This window comes from Artemia sp. Qi Xiang Cuo, chromosome 18, assembly GCF_049724085.1.
Source record: "Artemia sp. Qi Xiang Cuo chromosome 18, ASM4972408v1, whole genome shotgun sequence".
NCBI classification, from domain to species: domain Eukaryota; kingdom Metazoa; phylum Arthropoda; class Branchiopoda; order Anostraca; family Artemiidae; genus Artemia; species Artemia sp. Qi Xiang Cuo.
In genome coordinates, this window is record NC_142811.1 from 38,661,907 (window position 1) to 38,684,065 (window position 22,159).

The following is a 22,159-nucleotide window of genomic DNA, read 5'->3' on the forward strand; positions in this document are numbered from 1 at the left end:
ATCCTTCTTGTATGTGTTGAAGTATGGAGGACTGTATAATCAATTTAATATCGTTTAAACTTGGTATAAAAAAAACTACTAGTTATGAGCTTGTATAAACAGAGATTGAGATCTCAACAATAAAATCTTAGGCGTCAGAATTTCATTGGCGAATTAACGTAAAAATGACGTTCGTCGTCTTCTTCTTCGGTAAGACTTCTGTAAATTTCGTTAAAGTATGTCGAAGCTGAACTTTTCAGCAATGTCAGTGAGTGAAAAAGACTATCCAAAAACTCTTACGCATCGTTTATCGCTTATTCGTCGCATTTGCCCAGGCGGACATCCCATAATCTTTGCAGATCCAAGTATACTGGCTTCTGAAAGTAAAGCAAAGTTTTTATTCAAGACGTGCATAATAACACGCTGAGGAATAGCAAGGAGCATAGTCAAGGATGGGAATGGGAGGGTAATGATCCCTTGAAAACTTATTAACCTCCTTGAAATGTACTCGACTGTGAAATTAAGCTCTAACGGAAGATCCTAAATTTCAATCTCTCGTTTAGCTGCCCCCCCCCCCATAAGAAAAATGGCTAGATACCCCGGTGGTAAGGAGAGAGAATTTTTACAGGGGTGGGAATAAGGAAGAAAAAATTATATTCGGTAGTTAGCCTACGTATTATCCCGACCACACTCAAGAAGTGAAGTTAGGTTAATCATAATGAAATATACCTAAATATGATGAAAATATAATTCTTTAGTTACAAAATTACGGAAACAACAACAGAAAGTTATGGAAAGCAGGCCGCCCAGAACGCATTATATTAAATACCGAACATAATCATTAAAATATACCTACTTAGTAGTTTATATCATTCAGGCTAAGCTGATTATCTGAGAGTACACACAGAAAAACCGCTTTTAAACAAATCAAAGAGATCAAGCTCTTTGAGTGTGGTTGGGATAATACGTAAGTACCGTATATTCCTTATACCTTGTTATTCTTACTTATTGTACGTGCCACCATACATTACAACTTAGATACTTACCTGTTAGCCAGTACACACTCGAGAATTTGGATCTGTAAAATAAGACAATAACCGGTTTATTACTGTTTATATACGGAGATAAATAGCTTCGGCTCAGTAGAAAACTACATTATAGCTATATTCTAATAAATATTTGGTTGGTATTTTGATTAGGTTAGGTTACATCTTGCATGCAACCCCCCTATACTTAACCACTCCCCCCCCCTAATGTGCAGATATACAGCCCAAATTATATGTATATCCTATCTGTTTTCAAAGCGTCTCAGTTGTTTCAACCCCGTACTTGTAGATCCAAATTCTCGAGTGTGTACTGGCTAACAGATAAGTACCAAAACTAATTTTACATATGGAAATACAGCTACCGTATTTTGAATTCATGCCAGAGATTGGTATGTAACCATTATCTAATCAGAATTCAAAAATAAAAGTCTGATGAGTCACATGGCCATGATGATGTATTTTTCCGTCGAGGAATTCAGCAAGAGAGAACATAAAACTAAGAAAGAATATATTGCTTAGGAGTAGAGCAAGAAGTAGCTAAAATCTTCACTATTCTCCAGCCTTGTCAGGTGCATCCAATTTGGCTGTTAACACTCATATATCAGCATATAGAGGGAAATCACACCTTGGAAACGTTTCTGAAAATATCTAAGATTGTGAAGGGTCTGGATTTCTTCTATATATTTTAAATAAAAAAAAAGAAGTTTTTTCCTCAAATGAAAGTAAATAGCGATATAAAATTTTTCTGTAAATGAGGAGGGCTGCATGATTTATAGTTCTTTGGTGGAAGCAATTATGAGTAAAGCATTTGTAGTATCGGGTAATTAAATAGGTAAGTGTTTTATTTACCAATTGCCGTTTGAAACATTTGAGCTGAAAATTTTATTGCTAAAAATAAAAGCGCATCAATAAGCTTTCCATTCCAGAGGCATTGTGTATTATACTATTTATCCCATTCATTCAAATTGCACTTGTGTTTCAGCAGTGTTTCTTAAAGTACTGGGGACGAAAAATCAACTATGGCATAAAGATTGAAGGGTTGAGGTGGGGACAGCCCCCCCCCTCCCACTTATACGGATGGATTTCTATTCATTTTAAGCTACAATCTCGCTGAAAAAAACTTGCTTCATATAATATCGCTCCATACGAAAAAACTTATTTTGTCACTAAAAGTCTGAATATTCATTCAGTTCATATGAAGCCTCATGAGAAAGTTAAAACAATGGGTCTAACACGCTATATTGAGGTCTTAGATGCCCTATTTTTCGCAAGAGAATCTACATGCCAACACCCTTATAGATGGTGTTGTACTATTACTGTTGTTACTATTATTCTTTTACTATTATGTTGTACTATTTTCATTCATTTCATCTGAAGCCCTTCTCTTCGAAAGTTTGAAAATGAGCCACTAAAACATTTCATCAAACAGTTTATGGTAACAAACTGTTAGCAAGGAGCAACCCGGCTCAATGGTAACCAAAGCTCTAGAAAACGATATTTTGATACAAATAGAAAAACCAAAAGAATCAGATGTTAATGCAGATTTCAAATACATAACTTTCATCAAGTTTGATCCTACCGATCAAAAGTTAGGCGCCTGAGAAAATTTGGCTGATTTTCGAAAAAAGGGGGAAAGACCCCCTAAAAGTTATAGAACCTTAATGAAAATCACACCATCATATTCCACGTATCAGAGAACCCTACTGTCGAGGTTTCAAGCTCTCATCTACAAAAATGTGGAATTTTGCATTTTTTGCCAGAAGAAAGATCACGGGTGCGTGTTTATTTGTTTGTTTGTTTTTTTTTGTTTTTTTTTTCCCAGGGGTAATCGTATTGACCCAGTGGTCCTAGAATATAGTAGGAGGGCTCACTGGAATGGAAATTAAAAGTTCTAGTGCCCTTTTTAAGTGACCAAAAAAATGGAGGGCAACTAGGCCCCCTCCCGCGCTCATTTTTTCCCAAAGTCATCTGATCAAAATTTTGAGATAGTCATTTTGTTCAGCATGTTCGAAAATATTATAAGTATGTCTTTTAGGATGACTTAATCCCCCGAAGTTCCGGGGGGGGGGGCGGGCTGAAAGTTATGAACTTTACCCAATATAGTATTGGTTATTTGGAAGCATACAGACGTTTTCAGGGGAGATTTTTCCTGGTAGTGGGGGGGGGGGTGTGTGTCGGGGGTTATGTGGGAGGATCTTTCCATGAAGGAAGTTTTCATGGAGGAAAGGACATTGCTATGAAGGGGACGCCGGACTTCCCAGCATTATTTAAAAAAATATAAGAAATTTAATAAAAAAAAACAAGTATTTCAACTGCAACAGCAGCAACATCGAAACTTTAAACGAACAGAAAATATTACATATATGATTGGGTTCACCCCATAATCAATGCCTCGCTCTTTAATCCAAAGATTTCTTAGTACTTTCATAAGAGCTATTTATTCTTATTAACGGCCTTTGTGATTAAGCGGTTATTTTTAAAGAATTGGAACAAAATTCGAATTTTCACTTAAAGAGCAAGTTATTGACTAGGGGGAGAATCCCATAATATAAGTATTAAAAATCTATGAATATAGAAGTTCGTTACGTAAGTTAATTCTTAAGTTAAGTATATTTGTTAATAATAAAAACGTTCGTAAATAAAATTAAACAAGTTTCGAGAAAGCCATTTAACTAAATAAAAGTAAATTAATATGAAAATTTGGTTTTAATTATTCATGTACGGTGAGCCAAGATCAAAACCTGCATTTATTCAAAAACGTTCAAAAACGCCTCACGCCTCGCTCTTTACGCTAAAGTTTGACTCTGTCACACAACTTTATTTTTTAAAACAATAAAAAACTTTAGCGTAAAGAGTGAGGCGTTGAGGAGGGGACAGTCCCTTTCATATACGGAATAATTTCTGTTCGTTTTAAGTTTTAATGTCGCTCCTTACTTTCAGCTTAAAAAACTTGTTTGTTTTTTTATTTAATTTTTACACATCACGTTCCCTCCCTCATCCATTTGCCAACACTTTAATGATGTGCGATTATATGATACGCTATAGCAAATAGTTTGACTAGATAGATAAGGGTAAATTTATTATGGACTTCACGGAATTTAAAAAGCGAATGATATACCACATTCAGCATGACCTCTGAGACTGGGAGGCTATATATCCTTTCAGTAACTCTGAAATTTTTTAACTAAATCATATTTCTTTCGTGCCATAATGCCGAAATGCGACCCTTTTCACTGGCATGATCTCTGTGGCATAGACACTAAACCTTTAAACGTTCAATCTAGTGAACCCTTTTTTAGTAATATGCGACTAACAAGTCGATACAAAAAAGGAAGATTAAAAAAAAAAAAAAACACTTCGCGACCATCCTTTTTTGGAAAAATAAGAAATTTCATATTTGCTAGATAGCAGTAAGGTTTGTAAGATGGTAGCAGTAAGGTTTTCATACATTTAGAATTTCATTGTAATATGTTAATTCAGATCACATCCCTTTTTGGAGGAGTTTAACCTCTTTTTTAAAAATTATGCAAAATTTTATATTCTAATAGGTTCTGATGAACCACTTTAAACTTAATTATTATTTTTGTATATTTGGAGACAGCATAAATAATCCATTTTGTCGCTACGTTTATTGTAATCAAAACTTCCATCTTTAGAGTTTCTGTTTCTGTTGACAAAGGTCGCTCTTTATTTAGTGTGTTGGTGCGAGCTGTTTGGTCCAAGGTTCTTTAAATATGAGGAAAGCTACCACTCTCTTCCTCAACCCTCTTTTTACATCCGAGTTTAATATTTCTAAAAAAATGCCTCAAAAATGATAATCATCCCTGAAAAGTACATGAAATCAAATATTTCTCAGGAGAGGGGGTGGTCTGAAATGCCAAAGTCAATAACTGGGTCATCGTTTGTGCGGTTTTCATGGTAAGTTCTTTAAGCAAGTTTTATTAGCAGGTAATCTCCCCTCCACATTTTGGGAGGGAGGGCAGGGGGCAATGCCACCCGAGAAACAATAAGACATTAAAAATGTACATGAATATTAAAATAAGCGATATCCCCATTTAAATCTTCCTAAGAAATGTGTAGCCTTTGCCCTCCCTGGTAAATTTCCTGGCAGTACTCATAGTCCTCCTTTCCCACCTTCCCCTTCTGTGCCACCCAAATTATGAATGTCATTTTCTATGTTACACAGAAAAAGTGTCTGTCCAATAAAAGGGAAGGTGTCACCCAGAAATACCCCCCAAAAGATTCTTGGGAATGAAAGAATATTACAGATTAATGTCTAACCGACCTCCCCAAACTCATTCCATATTCAGCTCAAGGTTCACTCGAAGTTAGAAAATTTGGGCAAAAAAAAAATCGCTTGAAGGATTTCCCCCAGCCCCACCTAGACAAATATATGCTGGCCCTCCTCGATAATAGCTAATGCGTGAATTTGCACCACCATACATTATTTGATCAAGCCTAAAATAAATCAATTCAGTTTAATGAATCTCTACATTAATTGTATATAGACAACTGCAGACAACTACATCAGACAACTCATTTACAGATTCTGAAAATGGGCCTTTTTTCGTTAAAGCTACGTAGATCTATTTTGATGCTAAGGGACCATTTATGCTAGTGAATAAAGGCGTATAATTCGCAAAATTATGCGCCCTGTACGCAAAAATCTGTGATAAGATTTGTACACGCTTCTCTCAGTGTGTTAAAAATTAATAGAAGCGAGTCCCATTTTCTGTGCTAAAAATTGTACGTGGGCTATTCGAAGCCATGAAGTTGTGAACTTTCACTTCAAGTGTGGATTTAAGAACGAAAAGAAGAAAAGTCTAATATTTTATTTTGCCAAAAATTAGTTAATGAAATGGAAAATCAATGGAATTTTGGGATTTTTGTTGTTGTTGACATTATAAGAAAGAGAGAAAACTGGCAGTTGTGCAAGCCACAACAACTTTCAACTTGCTGTGATAATTGAAAACATTTGGTGTACAAATTTTTTCAACTATGAACGGGCGTGGAGAATAAGGGTTATCCATGTACAGTTTAATTTTTTTATATGTAAGCCTGAACAGTCCTTTAGATTTTGATTGAAGCTAATTAGGAGTGATGAAGATATACCAGTAAGAGCAGTATATCAGATTTGAAATTGTGATTTGAAAACGTCGTGTCCGTCCAAAATTAAGTCATTACTAGAAAGAGTAGGAAGGCCTTACTTATGGAATGATAATCTTGGTTCCCGTGATTTACCAACAGATTTAGAAAGACAGGTACGATTTACCTTATATGGTCAAGAAATTTAGTATTGGCAACGGCTGGTTTTAAATTCTACAACATTGAAAATTATAATCAGGTTAAACCTAGTTTTGGAGAGGAAGTTTGGAAACCCCACTAATGTGCAAATATACAGCCCAAATTTGTTTCTAAACTATTATATTTTCATCATAATTTAGTTTTATTTCAATAGCATTCGCCATACTTCACTTCTTGAGTGTATTTTATGTAATAGACAAGTACCGAAGTTTATTTTAGATTTGATTTACTGGCTATGATTTTATGCCGATGGATTCAGCTTAGGGCGAATTGCCTTCCAATCCAGAGCAAGCAAAAGATGTTCGACAAAAATATAGTTGATCCTGAAGGGCCGTATCTGCGCCCTCTTTGTAAAGATGAGGACGAAGATTTGAACCATTTTCTCCGGAAGTGCCCGGTGCTCTCTGATTTAATGGAAAAATACTTGCATGGGATTGTTTTGCTACTTCCTGGTATTTTACATAGTAATCCAACCACAATATTTCGGGTTGGTTTGTACATAGATAAAAGCTTAGAAAGAAAGGTTATACAATTAATTATTTATTATACAGAATTACAATTATTTTCTTGCCACATATTTCCCTATGTATTATGTTTCTGTGTGCTGTGTAATTTGTTCCTTTATTTATTTTTTTTTTACTTTTTTTTTTTTTTTTTTTTTTTTTTAAATTTTTGTGCGGGCTTGGGCTTTTGAAATACACGATCTACCAATCTATCTATCTATACTAACAGTTCATTTAAGTGGGTTACTTGCATCTTTAGTAACGAATATGCCACTGCCACCCCGCAGCGTTATGTTCTCTGAAACTGGCAAGCTCAATGTATGTATAGTTGTATGGTAATTTTAAACCGATCAACAATCTCAAAATTTTTCGTCCGATAGCTTTTGTCCCTCTTTGGGCCAAAATTGATGTTTTACACCACAAAATGGCAGGAAACACTACTTTGTCGTCGCGCAATCTCATTTGAAACTTATGCGCACCGTAACTTGCAATTTTCATTCAAATAAGCCATCTACCGATATTGTAGGATAATTGGTGTGACATGGATCTCCCCTGAGAAATAATAACAAAAAACAGACAAACAAATAAAAACGCATCCATGATCATCCTTCTCAGAAAAATACAAAATTTTATTAGCCAAATATTCTAACTTCTCACACTGGCAATTTCATCTATAATGAATTCTATATCATACAGTTCGTGGTAACGAACTGTAAGTAAGGAGCGACCCAGCTCAATGGTAACCGAAACTCTAAAAAACAGAATTTTGATACCAATAGATACATCAAAAGAATCAAATTTTAATTCTGATTTCAAATATATATGTTTCATCAAGTTTAGCCTTACCTATCAAAAGTTACGTGCCTGAGAAAATTTGGCTGATTTTAGAGAAAAGGGGGAAATACCCCCTAAATGCTATAGAACCTTAATGAAAATCACACCATCATATTCAGCGTATAAGAGAACCCTACTGTAGAGGTATCAAGCACCTATCTACAAAAATGTGGAATTTTGCATTTTTTTTTGCCAGAAGAAAGATCACGGATGCGTGTTTATTTGTTTGTTTGTTTTTTTTCCCAGGGGTGATCGTATCGACCCAGTGGTCCTAGAATATCGTGGGAGGGCTCATTGGAACGGAAATTAAAAGTTCTAGTGCCCTTTTTAAGTGACCCAAAAAAAATGGAGGGCAACTAGGCCCCCTCCAACGCTCATTTTTTCCCAAAGTCATCTGATCAAAACTTTGAGATAGCCATTTTGTTCAGCATGGTTGAAAATATGAAAACTATGTCTTTTAGGATGACTTAATTCTCCGAAGTCCCCGGGGGGAGGGCTGAAAGTTATGATTTTACCCAATGTTAACATATAGTATTGGTTATTGGGAAGTATACAGACGTTTTCAGGGGGATTTTTTCTGAATGGTGGGAGGGGTGCGGGGGTTATATGGGAGTATCTTTTCATAGAGGAAGTTTTCATGAGGGTCGGGACATTGCTATGAAGGGGGCGCCGGATTTCCCATTATTATTAAAGAAAAAGATCAGAAATTAAATAAAAAATAACAAGTTTTTCAACTGAAAGTAAGGAGCAACATCAAAACTTAAAACGAACAGTAAATATTACGTATGTGATTGGGTTCACCCCCTAGTCAGTACCTCGCTCTTTCAGCCAAAGATTTTTTAGTACTTTCATAAGAGCTATTTATTCTAATTAACAGCCTTTGTGATTAAGGGGTCATTTTTAAACAATTGGAACAAAATTCGAACTTTAGCTTAAAGAGCAAGGTATTGACTAGGGGACGAACCCCCTAATATAAGTATTAAAAATCTATGAATATAGAAGTTCGTTACGTAAGTTAATTCGTAAGCTACGTATATTTATTACTAATTAAAACGTTCGTAAATAAAATTAAACAGGTTTCGAGAAAGCCACTTATCAAAATAATAGTAAAATTAATATGCAAATTTTTTCTGAATTATTCATGGCCGGCGAGCCAAGATCAAAACCTGCATTAATTCAGAAACGTTCAAAAATTAAATAAAAATAACAAGTTTTTTTTAACTGAAAGTAAGGAACGACGTTAAAACTTAAAACGCACGGAAATTATTCCGTATATGAAAGGGGCTGTCCCCTTCTCTACGCCTCGATCTTTACGCTAAAGTTTGACTTTCTCACAACTTTTTTTTAAACAATAAAAAACTTTAGCGTAACTTTAGACTTTAGACTCTCTTGCATGCGCGGCCTAATGTGCAATACTTGTGAATGACCAAGCCATGAATAATGCAAAAATAAATTTTTTGTCAATGTCAAATAAATTAATTCATTTGGACGAAATTCAATTTGTTTTATCACATAGACATTGGACTGACTGACAATTTTTTTTTTGTAAAGATGCCGTAGGCCTGATTATGATGTTATATTTAGGTGTATTCACTTTAGTCTGCTCGCCTGATGAATAACTTTTGATCTAAAACGCTTAAGTTACCACTATGGTTCTATATGTTTAATTAAACTATGGCTAAAATTGTTTCTTTACTAGGTTGCGGCTGGCACCATACCATGATAAATCTGGTGACATTATTTTCAACGAGTTAATTTTAGTATTACTTTAAATATTTTTCTTAACTGTGCAAGGATTAAACAAAAGGTATATTGTCAGAGGTTATTTACAATGTGAACTTCTAATTTTGAAAATTTTGCCTGAATCATGTTTTGAAACTTTACCGAAACCTTCCAGAAAAAACTTGTATTAATCAAACTCTGTTTTGAACATAACAAAAGCTAGAGTTTATGCCTTTTTTTCACTAGCTTAACCCTTGAAATAATCGTCATCTCGCAAAAAAACAAAAACTTTGATAATAAATATGACGGTCGGTTTTATTAATATTTAATAATTTATGGGTGTTGTGATTACTTTATTAACATAAGCTTTTTAATGTTTTAGTACTAATAAATAGTTGCGTGGTAACTATTTTTGAGGGTGGGACTGGTATTTCTTTGGCGTGGGAGGCATCTCAAAAACCGCCAGAAATTAGGAAATTATGCGGTAACATAAAAAACTTTGGAATAATTAAAAAAAAAGTATCACCATCTCGAGGGGAAAGTACAGGCCTGGAGTCTCTCTCTATTATGTGTGCCAAATTTTACTTCAGTCTTTATATATAATATATATTTATAAACACCAATTACCTTTATCAAATGGCATTTCCCCAAAATATGTTCTCGGTTTATATACATTGAACCTGGTAAAACTTGAAAGCTACGCTGACGTCGTAGTCCTGAAATTGGGTTCAATAGTAGTTTTCTTCTGAAGTGGCTCGATTTGAGGCTACTAGAAGTTTGCGCGTTCGATGTGGAGCGAAGGAGGGGACGCTAATTGCCGGAAGAATCGATGTCAGAACATGGAAAATTAGAAATCCTAGACTAAAAAGGATGAAAATTGATTTGAATTTATTATTTCCACTTTTGTATTATTATTTTATTAGTGTGTCCATGGAGGTGATTATGGTGTTTAAAAAAAGATTTGTGTCAAAAAGTTAAGTTTCTTTGTTTGTTTTTTTCCTTTTCTCTTTGGTCCTAAATGAATGAATATAAAATTTGAGCTCGTCAGGTTAAGGGGAAGGTTTTCCAGTAAGGGCTTGAAGTTTTAAATTATTCCTAAACACAATTTTGTTCAATTATGAAGTACTTATTTATCAGCGAAAATGTTTTTCTTTTTAATTGATTCAAAATACATGAGCATACTTTTTCTTATGACTCGAGCTGAATCTACAAAAAAAAGAATTCTCATGGAATCTCTTTTCCGAAGAAATATCCTAATGTAAATTGTTCCTAATTAGAAAATCAGCAGTCCATAAGAGTATTATATACAGAATCACAAAGTAAACCAAATTCTTTTGGTACAGTAATGAATATTGACAGGATCAAAATGAACAAGTTGGTTTGGTAGAAGTCTGAGTGAGAACCACTGAGTATTAAACAGTGCTGGCGACGTGACTTTGCTTTTCCACACAAGTTTGAGAATGTTAAATAGGGTATAGCTATCCTTCATTTTTGCTGCTAAATGCCGATTAATGTATCAGAGGGCCTCCGGTACATTAATCCGGTACATTAATGCATTCTCCGGAGGGCCTCCGGTGGTTACCTCCGGCGGAGGCAACCACCAGTCGTCGCGTTCACACCCAGGGACGGCAGGGACGGATTTAAAGCTTTGATGTTTCTAGGCCCAAGCGTTTTTGCCGCTCTGTTTTTGCAACATTCTCGAGAAAAATCCCCGAAAATTTGGAGATCTTGGAAGCAATGAACATAACGCAACTGCTGAGCGAAAAGTAATGAAAGAGAGAGGTGATACAGAACTCTCATCTGCCATTCTTGAGAGACATCTGGCATTTATAAATGGCCACGGAATTATCGTGTTGTTTCAAAAGCACTTTTCTGTGAATAGGCAGGGCGGCGGCGGAGTGCACCTATCGCTTGACTATATAAATCTAGTTTTTTTAAGAAAAAATAACTCAGTGATAACTTATTGCGCCCCTGGCATTGTGCACCCCTAGGCAGGAGCCTAGTGGGTCTAAGTATAGGTGATTACTTACTTTTCACAAAGTACACTTGAGAGGTAGTTTGCAGGGGTCAGTTTTGAGCTGTATCAGTCCTTGGTGTCGTTCTGAACACTCGGGAAAGTGTGTAAATCCTAAAATGACATGTTATGGCTATGTATACTTATCAGCACGGACAGAGGAAGACCTATTTTTGACCCCCTTCCTTTTTGGGGATGAATAAATTATGCCCTTTACCTCATTCTGAATTTTCAAGCTACGGCCTATAACTTTTACCCTCCCCCTATTTCAGCTATCGGGGTTTGTGGTCCCTATCTTTACCTCATATTTCAATAATTTGAAATGTAGCATATATTTTTTTAATCCAAATCCTGTTTAATATTTTTCCAGTCCAAACCAAAAGAATGATAAAAATGTAACAACAAACAATGGTTTTTCGTGTCTCGTTAATGATTTATGAAAATACTGTTAAGTCACTTAATTTTCAAGTAGCCTACAACTAAGGTGCTATGACAGATTTGAAAATTTCTCTCCCTCCCTACGCAAATAAACATAGGATTATTGCTCAATTTGTGGACTTAAAGTTCCATTATAACGCATAATTGCTTACTTTGGTATTGCAACATAGATAAAGAAGTTTTTTTTAGATTTGTTTTTACTTCATATATGTTTGATTTATATATGTACGTATGTATTTTTTCTCAAAAATATCTCCATTTTTTCGGGAAAATTGGTTTCCTGGGATATTCTGGCCTTAAAAAACGAGTTAGGATATGACTTCCTTCTCTTACTGTAAAAGTCTAAAACCTACTGCGTCATTGGCGCTTTACTGAAAACTATATGCGTCTTGAACAGTCTTGGAAAGAATAAACAAAATCAAAATGAATTTTGATGTATAATGATACTAGTCGTTGAAAGATCCATCAGTTCAAGAATTTATTTCACTGTAATTTTTTTTTCAATGCTTTAAGAAATGGAAAAGAAAACATTTGTAATTTAATTCGTTTTCAGTTAAGCGCCAATGACGCAGTAGGCTCTTGGTTTCTATTTACAGTTAAGAAAGGAGGCAGTATCCAAACGCTTGTTTGTAGTGAAACTATATCCGTCTTGAACAACATTAAAAAGAGCTAATAAATTAAACTAAATATTTGACGTATAATGATATTAATTACTGAAAGCTAATCAGTTCAAAATGTTACTATAATTTTAATATTTCTTTTCAATATTAAGTACAAAAGAAAATATTTGTCATAAAGTAGGTTTTCAGTAAAGTACTAATGATGCAGTAGGTTTTGCTCTTTTATAGAGAAAGAAGGAGGTGATACCCAAAATCTTGCTTGTAGTCATTTTTGTTCGGTTCAAGCATCATTTTCATATTCAATTTAATTTTCGCTCGTTTTAAGATTTATTTATTCATTCATAATAATACGTATTGTACGTTTGTTCGCATTGATTGTTTATTTAATTTCTGTTCGTTTTAAGTTTCATTTATGCTTCAATAGGAAAATATTTTTTTTCGTTTTATGCTTGATTTTCATATTCAATCTAAGCATTACTCGCTTTAAGATCCATTTATTCATTTATATTATTACTTGTTGTATGTTTTTGCTATGAAAGTTTATTTAATTTCTGTTCGTTTTGGGTTTCATTTATTCTTTAATAGTAATTTCTAGTCGTTTTAAGTTTGAATTTTAACATGTATTTTTATATTCTGACCTTTATTTTAATATTGCCTTTACTTTTCTTTGAAAAAGTTGTTTTCCGGAAAGTTTTTTTTTTTTAATTAATTTAGATAACAATTACCCGCTTATGGGTCTCCATCACGGCATTCATTCGACTGTCTATAGCCGTTGTGTACCATTAAGCGAAACAGTACCGCAGTTTCTTATCATTTTGGGTTTGAATTATTATAGGAATTTATCTATGCTAGTCTTTGTTTTAATATGGCTTTTTATTTTATTTGAAAAATTGCTTTCGAAAGAATCTTTTTAATTAATTTAAAGAAAGCGCAACACAAAGTGATTTTTTTGTTATCTAAATTCTCAAACTTCCGATATTTTCAGCACAAATTTTTATTACTTATCATTCAGGAAAGGCCTGATACATCTAGTAAGAAAAAAAAATCAAACCAAAAGTTCCCAAATACAAAGAGAAAGTAGCTTTTGTGTCAGCTCCACCGAAGCAGGTAATTAACCTTTTTTAAACCAAACGATAAACAACTACGAGCGTAGAAAATACCACAAAATGAAAACTGCAAAATAAGCAAAGTGGTTAAAAAAATTACAGTATTTAGACGGTGAGAGCCGCTGTTTACCCCCCCCCCCCCCGCAAAAAACATCCCTTAAGGAAAATACCCCGCGGAAAATAACACCTCACAGAAAATACCCCCCTTCCATAAAATACCTTCCATAAATATACATATATATATACATATATATATATATATATATATATATATATATATATATATATATATATATATATATATATATATATATATATATATATATATATATATATATATATATATATATATATATATATATATATATATATATATATATATATATATATATATATATATATATATATATATATATATATATATATATATATATATATATATATATATATATATATATATATATATATATATATATATATATATATATATATATATATATATATATATATATCAGCTGACTGTGAATATAAAGTGAAAATTATGCTCTGTAGCGCTCGGTTTGTGCCTTTTTATGTTGACTTTCAATAGCAAATCGAACGCCTTTTTTGTACCGATTTAAAATGTAATACTATAATACCCTTTTATACTGAATTAGCTAACTGTCTGCTTTTCTAATTAATTCCAATTTCTAATCTTCCCTACGATTCTTGAACACAACACAAACCACCATTAAAAAAGAAGCAAATGTCATCAATTCACCTTACATATTGAATCTGCCGCTCGAATTTATAATTTCTATATCGACATGGAAAACAACGGAGCTTTTTTCTGCCGTCAAGGAGCTTTTTTTATGTCGAATGAGCGCTGTGTCAACAGGAAATCAAATAGAACGGCGTAACTCCTTGTCATGTTAATGGTCCTCCTTGTCAACAGAGATGCTACAGAAACAGAAACCCAAATACTCGCCCGCTTGTTTTACCCAATTGTGATCTCAGAACTTAGGAAATCAACAAAGTCTAAACAGGAAATGGGATTCTCGCTATCGTTTGGTTGAGATCTAGGATTCCTGCATTTTTCACTAATTTAGAGGCAATAACCTGGGGAATAATCAACTAGTGAAGCTCACACATATTAAATCAAGGCTCTGAGCCTCTGATAGTAGCCACTATCAGTTCAGTCTTCAACCGAAGGAGACGCATCGGTTAAGGCCAGATTTCCGGTGCTATTCATTAATTAAAATATTAGTTTAAGGACATACATTCATATAAAGCTGTAGCCCGATGGCAAAAATTTTCAACTCACGGACATAGACCCCTAAGATCTAAGATCCCGGTAGTAAGTGGGTGGAATCATTTTAGGAAAATAGTTTTTGAAGTCGCTGATAGTGTTTTATTGCAGAAAGTTAGACACAAAGCTAGAAATATAAGTGAAAATGCATTAGGTTTAATACAGCGGATTAGGGGCTTGTACAAGAATTATTTTAGTGATAGATTATATGAAAATAAGAGGAATGTAAAGAAAGCGAAGAAAGTATTAATATATGAATTAAGGAAGTGTGAAGTAGGAGCCATAGATAAAATTGCTAAAGATCTAGAAGATGCAGCCAGACGGCATAATAGTAAAATATTGTACCGGTATGTTAATAATTTGAGAGGGAACAGTCAATCTAGACTTTTCCCAGTTAAAAATAAGAACAAAGCCACAGTTAATGATAAGGAGGGAGTTAAAATGAGATGGGAAGAAAATTTTGAGAATTTGTTTAGCCGTGATAAAGTTACAAGAAAAGATATAACAAAGAATGACAAAGTTTGTGACATTTTGGGTGTGAAGGAAGATTTATTTTGTGAGGAAGAATCATTTGTCATTAGTTCCTCGTTATCCTAGTTTTACAGGATAGAATTAAAGCTGTGTTTTATAAATCATTCAGACTGAATAAAATGAACAAGAAGACATGTATACACTGGTAGTCTCAATCACTCAAAATTGTCGTTAACTTTTTTTTGTTTTTCTATTAAGTGTGATGCATGTGTGCTTTTAACTATAAGTGATTCATTTATGCAAAGTTTCATAGAAATGAAGTACTTACGCATTATAAGTTCTTCAGTGCTATTCAAAGCTTTTGAATCGACTGAACTTTCCTGATATTCAACATCCAGTAGATCTGAAGAAGTACTTTGGTAAGATAATGTCATCAACCTATATGCACAAAGGATCAAAAAAAGAACTAAAATTGTTTTACAGATTTTGTCCCACAAGTAGATCCATTTTATTTTCCTAATATAATCTTTTTTAGCATCCTTTTTTTGTCCATTTGCTAAACACGGTTTGGTTTCTAAAATATTCGCTTCAAGGTCAGGACATATGTTAAATCCTGGTAGTAACGTGCCTTCCTTCACAGGTGGACTATCAGGAATTCTATGAATGTTTAAGTCTTTCATTTCAGTAAGGCTTAATATTTCCTGTCTTGGTTGATGAATTTCGTCCACTACATCAATAGATGTTAGGCGAAAAATTTGTAGATTTTGTCTGTATTCCTCTGTAGGTGGAATCATTTCGAGTGCGGCCTGTTTCAGTTGTCCGTAAGTAGCACGAATGTGCAGTGCTTCAAAACCAATAGGGGCTGATAATTTTCTTACCCTTTCTTCTGCACCCGAGATTCCTGAAAAGTAAAAGAAGTGAAAATACTTTAGAAATCGTTGATTGGTCGCTTTCTAAGATGTTCTACAGTTCGTCGGTCGTTTCGATATGTTATTGATTTTTCTAAATTTCCTTATTTTTTCCAATATTGTCTATCGTCATTTTGTTTGTTTTTGTGCATGCATGTTGTTTCCCTGATCTCGAGTTTATAGTTAATTCACTTCTTGTTGTTATTGTTAATTCCGCTGTTTTTGATGCTATGTTCATCTAGCTTTGTTGTTATTATTATTTGCAAAAAACTAAGTTTTTCTGATGGAAAGTAAAGAGCCAAGTTGAAACTTAAAACAAAAAAAAAAATTATTTTTTCATAGTTTATACAACCTGTGAAACTGGTTCAAATAAAATTACTCGTGACATTTACCTATGTTTGTAGAATTCTGTACAACTACCGCTTTACTGAAAACCCAAAATCTGACGCAATAAAATAGGTTTTAGAGCAGAAAATCTTCAAGTAGCCTGCAGATCTAAAAAAATTCAATTAGCCTTAGTTTTCAATACAGCGCTACTTTTATAGAATTCTAGAAAATATAGAAAAATATCACGTGAAAATATAACGGTATTTGGTTTGTTTTTGTGCATGTATGTTGTTTCCCTGATCTTGAGCTTATAGTTAGTTCCCTTTAATCGTTGTTATTGACAATTCCGCTTTTTTTGATGTTATGTTGGTCTAGCGTTGTTTTTATTATTATTTGCAAAAAAACTAAGTTTTTCTGATGGAAAGTAAAGAGTGAAGTTGAAACTTAAAACGAAAGGAAATTATTGCCTCGCAGTTTATAGAACATATAGGCTCCCTGTGAAACTGGTTCAAATAAAATGACTCATGACATTTACCTATGTTTGTAGAATTCTGTACAACTACCAATTTACTGAAAGCACAGAATCTGACGTAATAAAATAGGTTTAAGAGCAGAAATCCTTAATTAAGCCTGCAGATCTAAGAAATTTAATTAATTTTAGTTTTGAGTGTAGTGCTAGTTTTCCAGAATTTTAAAAATGTAGAAAAATATCACGAGTCAGTTTATTTGAACCAGTTTTTTAGGTATATGTTGGATAAACTAAGAGGCAATAATTTTTGTATGGTTTAAGTTTCAATCTAGCTCTTTACTTTCATCAGAAGAATTCTAAGGAAAAACTAAAAAAAATTGGTTTTTCTGATGGAAGTAAAGAATGAAGTTGAAACTTAAAAAAAACATATATTACTTTGCACATTATACAACATATACCTGTGAAACTGGTTCAATAAAATGACTCGTGATATTTACCGAAGTTTGTAGAATTCTGTAGATCCACCGCTTTACTGAAAACACAAAATCTGACGCAATAGAATAGGTTTAAGAGCAGAAAAATCCTCAAGTAAGCCTGCAGATTTAAGAAGTTCAATTAACCTAAATTTCAGAGTAGTGCTAGTTTTCCAGAATTCTAAAAATGTATAAAAATATCATGAGTTAGTTTATTTGAACCAGTTTCTTCGGTATATGCTGGATAAACCACGAAGTAATAATCCTTGTTCGCTTTAAGTTTCAATTTCGGTCTTTACTTTCATCAGAAAAACTCTAAGAAAAGACTAAAAATAATAAGCTTTTTCTGATGGAAGCAAAGAGCGAAGTTGAAACTTAAAAAAAACATATATTACTTTGAACTTTATACAACATTAACTAAAAAAAAACCAAGTTTTTTTAACTGAAAGTAAGGAGCGACATTAAAACTTAAAACGAACAGAAATTATTCCGTATATGAAAGGGGCTTTCCCCTCCTCAACACCTCGCTCTTTACGCTAAAGTTTTTATTGTTTTAAAAAATAAAGTTGTGAGACTTTTAATCTCATTTCCGAATGAGCCCTCTCACGATATTCTAGGATCACTGGGTCAATACGATTACCCCTGAAAAAAAAGAAGAAAAAAATAAACACGCATCTTTGATCTGGCAAAAAAATTCATAATTCTACATTTTTGTAGATAGGAGCTTGAAACCTCTACAGTAGGGATTTCTGTTACGCTGAATCTGATGGCATGATTTTCATTAAGATTCTATGACTTATAGGGGTTGTTTCCCCCTTTTTTCGAAAATAAGGCAAATTTTCTCAGGCGCGTAACTTTTGGTGGGTAAAATTAAACTTTATTAAACTTATATATTTGAAATCATAATTAAAATCTGATTCTTTTGATGTATCTATTGGTATCACAATTCCGTTTTTAGACTTTCGGTTACCATTGAGCCGGGTCGCTCCTTACTTACAGTTCGTTACCACGAACTGTTTGATATACTTGTGAAACTGGTTCAATAAAATGACTCGTGATTTTTACCTAAGTTTGTAGAATTCTGTAGATCCACCGCTTTACTGAAAACAAAAAATTTATGCAATAGAACAGGTTTAAGAGCAGAAAAATCCTCAAGTAAGCCTGCAGATCTAAGAAGTTCAATTAACCTTAGTTTTCAGTTTAGCGCTAGTTTTCCAGGATTCTAAAAACGTAGAAAAATATCACGAGTCAGTTTGTTTGAAACAGTTTTTTTAGGTATATTCTGAACAAACGGCGAAGCAATAATTTTTGTTCGCTTTAAGTTTCAATTTCGCTCTTTACTTTCATTTGAAAAACTCTAAGAAAAAACTAAAAATAATAAGTTTTTCTGATGGAAGTAAAGAGCGAAGTTGAAACTTAATTTATATATATATATATATATATATATATATATATATATATATATATATATATATATATATATATATATAGCATCATATGAGGAAACATAGTCACCATAAAATTTGATTAAATAAAAAAACAAAAATCAACTGAAAGTAAGGAGTAAAATTAGAACCTAAAAGGTACAGAAATTATTACGTATATGAAGGTGTAGCCCCTCCTCAACACCTCGCTTTTCACGCTGAAGTTTTTCGGTACTTTACAAAAAAGCTTCTTATTGTTGTAGTTAAATGACGTTTGTGTTTCAGGAGTTGTTCTTATGGAATTAGGACAATATTCATACTTCAGCGTAAAGAACGAGGTGATGAGGAGGGGGCTACCCCCTCAAAGTACGCTATGATTTCTGTTTGTTTAAGTTTTAATGTTACTCCTTATTTTCAGTTGAAAAACTTTTTTTGTTTTTTAATTTAATTTCTGATCGTTTCTAAATCTCTGATTTCTGATCAATATTCTCTAGACAAGTCAATCCATTTGAAAATTTTCCCCGGACAATTACCCTTAACATTTCCACGCGTAAAATTGAGTCGGCAAAGGGAAAGCAAGACATACAAAAAGAATTCCGTAATAGGAATTCTTGAAAATTCCCCAGGGGGAAATTTCCCCTGAAAAGTTCACCCCCTGGAAACTTCCCTCCCCATGGACAATTTTCCCCGTGAATAATCCTCCCCAGTAGAAAATTCGTCCCCCACCCGAAAAATCTATGCATACTCCCCAACAACAAACACTATACGTAAACAATGGTCAAATTTTATAACTTAAAGACCGTTCCCCAGGGGCTGTGGAGTAATGTTATCTCCAAAGGGATAGTTGTTGGGCCTCTCAACAATACTGAACAAAATGGATATCTAAAAATTTGTATCGGACGATTTTGAGGAAAAGGGGCGTCGGAGGGGGCCTAGTTGCGCTCCAATCTTTTCGGTCACTTAAAAAGGGCACTAGAGCTGTTAATTTCCGTTTGACTGAGTCCTCTCCCGATATTCTAGTACCACTGAGGCGACACGATCACCCCTGGAGAAAAACACATGAACTCGCAACCGTGATCTTTCTTCTGGCAAAATTGCAAAATTCCACATTTTTGCAGATAGGAGCTTGAAACCTCTACAGTAGGGTTCTCTAATATAATAAATCTGATGGTGCAATTTTCATTATTTATTTTTTATTTTAGTTGGTGTTTTCCCCTTTTTCAAAAATCAGGCAAGTTATCTCAGGCTCTTAGCTTTTGATGGGTAACACTAAAATTAAGGAAACTTATATATTTAAAATCAGCATAATAAGCCGGTTCTTTTCGTGTATCTATTGGTATCAAATGGTATCTGTTTTTTAGAATTTTGGTTACTATTGAGCCGCGTCGCTCCATACTTATAGTTCGTTACCACGAACTATTTGATATTGCTCAGGCTTGGCAAAATAAGTTCTGTATGACTGTTGATTCTAACGATCTATGGTTACAGTGCTAGGAGGTTTAATCTAGTTGGTGTTTTCTCCTTCGCCAGAAAATTAGGTGTTAATACGGGAAATTTTTTAATCGCTAGCTTTCATCCACAATCTTATTTATCGGTGGCAAATGTAGTTCGTCAATCTCATTTCCGTAACCCCTTAGTATCACAATTTTGGTCATCTGTCTCAAATTTGGACCATCTATTTCAAATTTGAGACCTTGTACCTCAAATTCGAACCAACAGTAGCGTAGAATTCTGATTTTATTCGAGAATGAGTGGCTTTCATTGACTCTCAGTGGCGCTTTGACTGAGGCTATGAAAAATTGCTTCCCATTTCGATAACTTATCGTCAGCGGAAAACGCCTCAAATTAGTTGATATTGATGTCATGCGATCAATTTCATCCAATCAAAGACCATTTCACGACCCTTCTTGTTCAAATTTAGGACTTCTGGCAAGTTTCTAATACCCACCATATGTGCACATATAGACACGCTACGGCTGCACAGAGGAAGGAAAACGGACCACTCTGTGAAGTTAGAAAATGGATTCGATATTTATAGAAATGGGAATGGCGTCTTTGAAACGCTTAAAAATTGGTTTCTCTGCAATCACATGACACCTTCACTTCCTGCCCCCAAAAAGACTTCTATTTGCTTCTCATATTTATAGAGCAGTACAGTCATACTTCAAAAGAACCAATTAAACAGTTCATGGTAACGAACTGTAAGTAAGGAGCAATTTGGCTCAGTAGTAACTGAAACTCTAAAAAATGGAATTTGGATATCTGTAGATGCATCAAAAGAATCAGCTTTAACTAAAAAAAACTTTTTTCAGAAAATAAGTTTTTCAAAGAAAAGTAAAGAACTCCATTAAACAAAAAATGAGCAAAAATAAAGTCAAATAACCTACCAAACGTGAAACTACCACAAATCAGCATCAATAAATAAATGAAACCCAAAACGAACAGAAATTACAATAAATAACCGAGTCAAACTCAAAAGGAGCAGAAATTAACATAAGTTGGGCGCAAAACCCCTATGCCTTCCCAAGGCCAGAACAAAATTTGCACTTTACTGAACAAAATACGAATGAATGTGCATTGTCAGTTTAATATACATATACTGATATTTAGTAATCAAAATGTTAATATTATTTGATTTATTAAAGTTATAAAAGTAAAAACAGTTAGAGATAATACTCTTTTCTAGAGAAAATAAAATAATAGTTTAAATCTTTTCGTTTTTTAAGACTTTATAGCCTAGTTTGGCCTGCTATATGTATGCTGGAAAAAATTTCCAGCAATTTTTAACAACTTACACCCTTTTAAAAATCTAGACACAAATAGTACTGTTTAATTTAGTTTTATAGCTCCTCTAGTTGACCTGAAATAGAAAACTTGATACCATTCGCCAAAAAAAATCGGTTTACTTTCTTTGATAGCTTGGATACACCTACGCCATTTTGATTTGGTTAAATTTTAAGTGCATAAAGGCAAGGGTTGGCTTGGGAGGGGGATAGAGGAAGGGGGATTAGTTACCGTCCAATTACTTACGACTAATAAAAAGAGCATCAGCCCTTTCGATTTTCAATCAAAGTAACCCTTTTCGAAGTTCCCAAGACAACTTCTTCGATACGAAGTGGCCTGGTCTAAACAACAACAACAACAACAAAAAATAATACATTATACCCACTTTGATCTTTACTATAAAAATGTCAAGCCTTCCAATAAGTTTCGACTATTAAAAAGGGCACTAG

The 22,159-nt window shown here is 33.7% G+C and overlaps 1 protein-coding gene across 1 annotated transcript in view; it reads right to left on the reverse strand.

The window, feature by feature from the left end:
• Window positions 1-29: 29 nt before the first annotated feature.
• LOC148941475 (uncharacterized) overlaps window positions 30-22,159 on the reverse strand; it is a 36,187-nt gene continuing 14,057 nt past the window's right edge. Inside the window, exons 2-3 of the mRNA XM_089104180.1 lie at window positions 15,654-16,226; window positions 30-356 (exon numbers count right to left, since the gene is read on the reverse strand). Of these exons, the coding sequence (XP_088960306.1) occupies window positions 262-356; window positions 15,654-16,226 (668 nt within the window). The 3' untranslated portion in view covers window positions 30-261. The remainder of the gene's footprint in view (window positions 357-15,653; window positions 16,227-22,159) is intronic.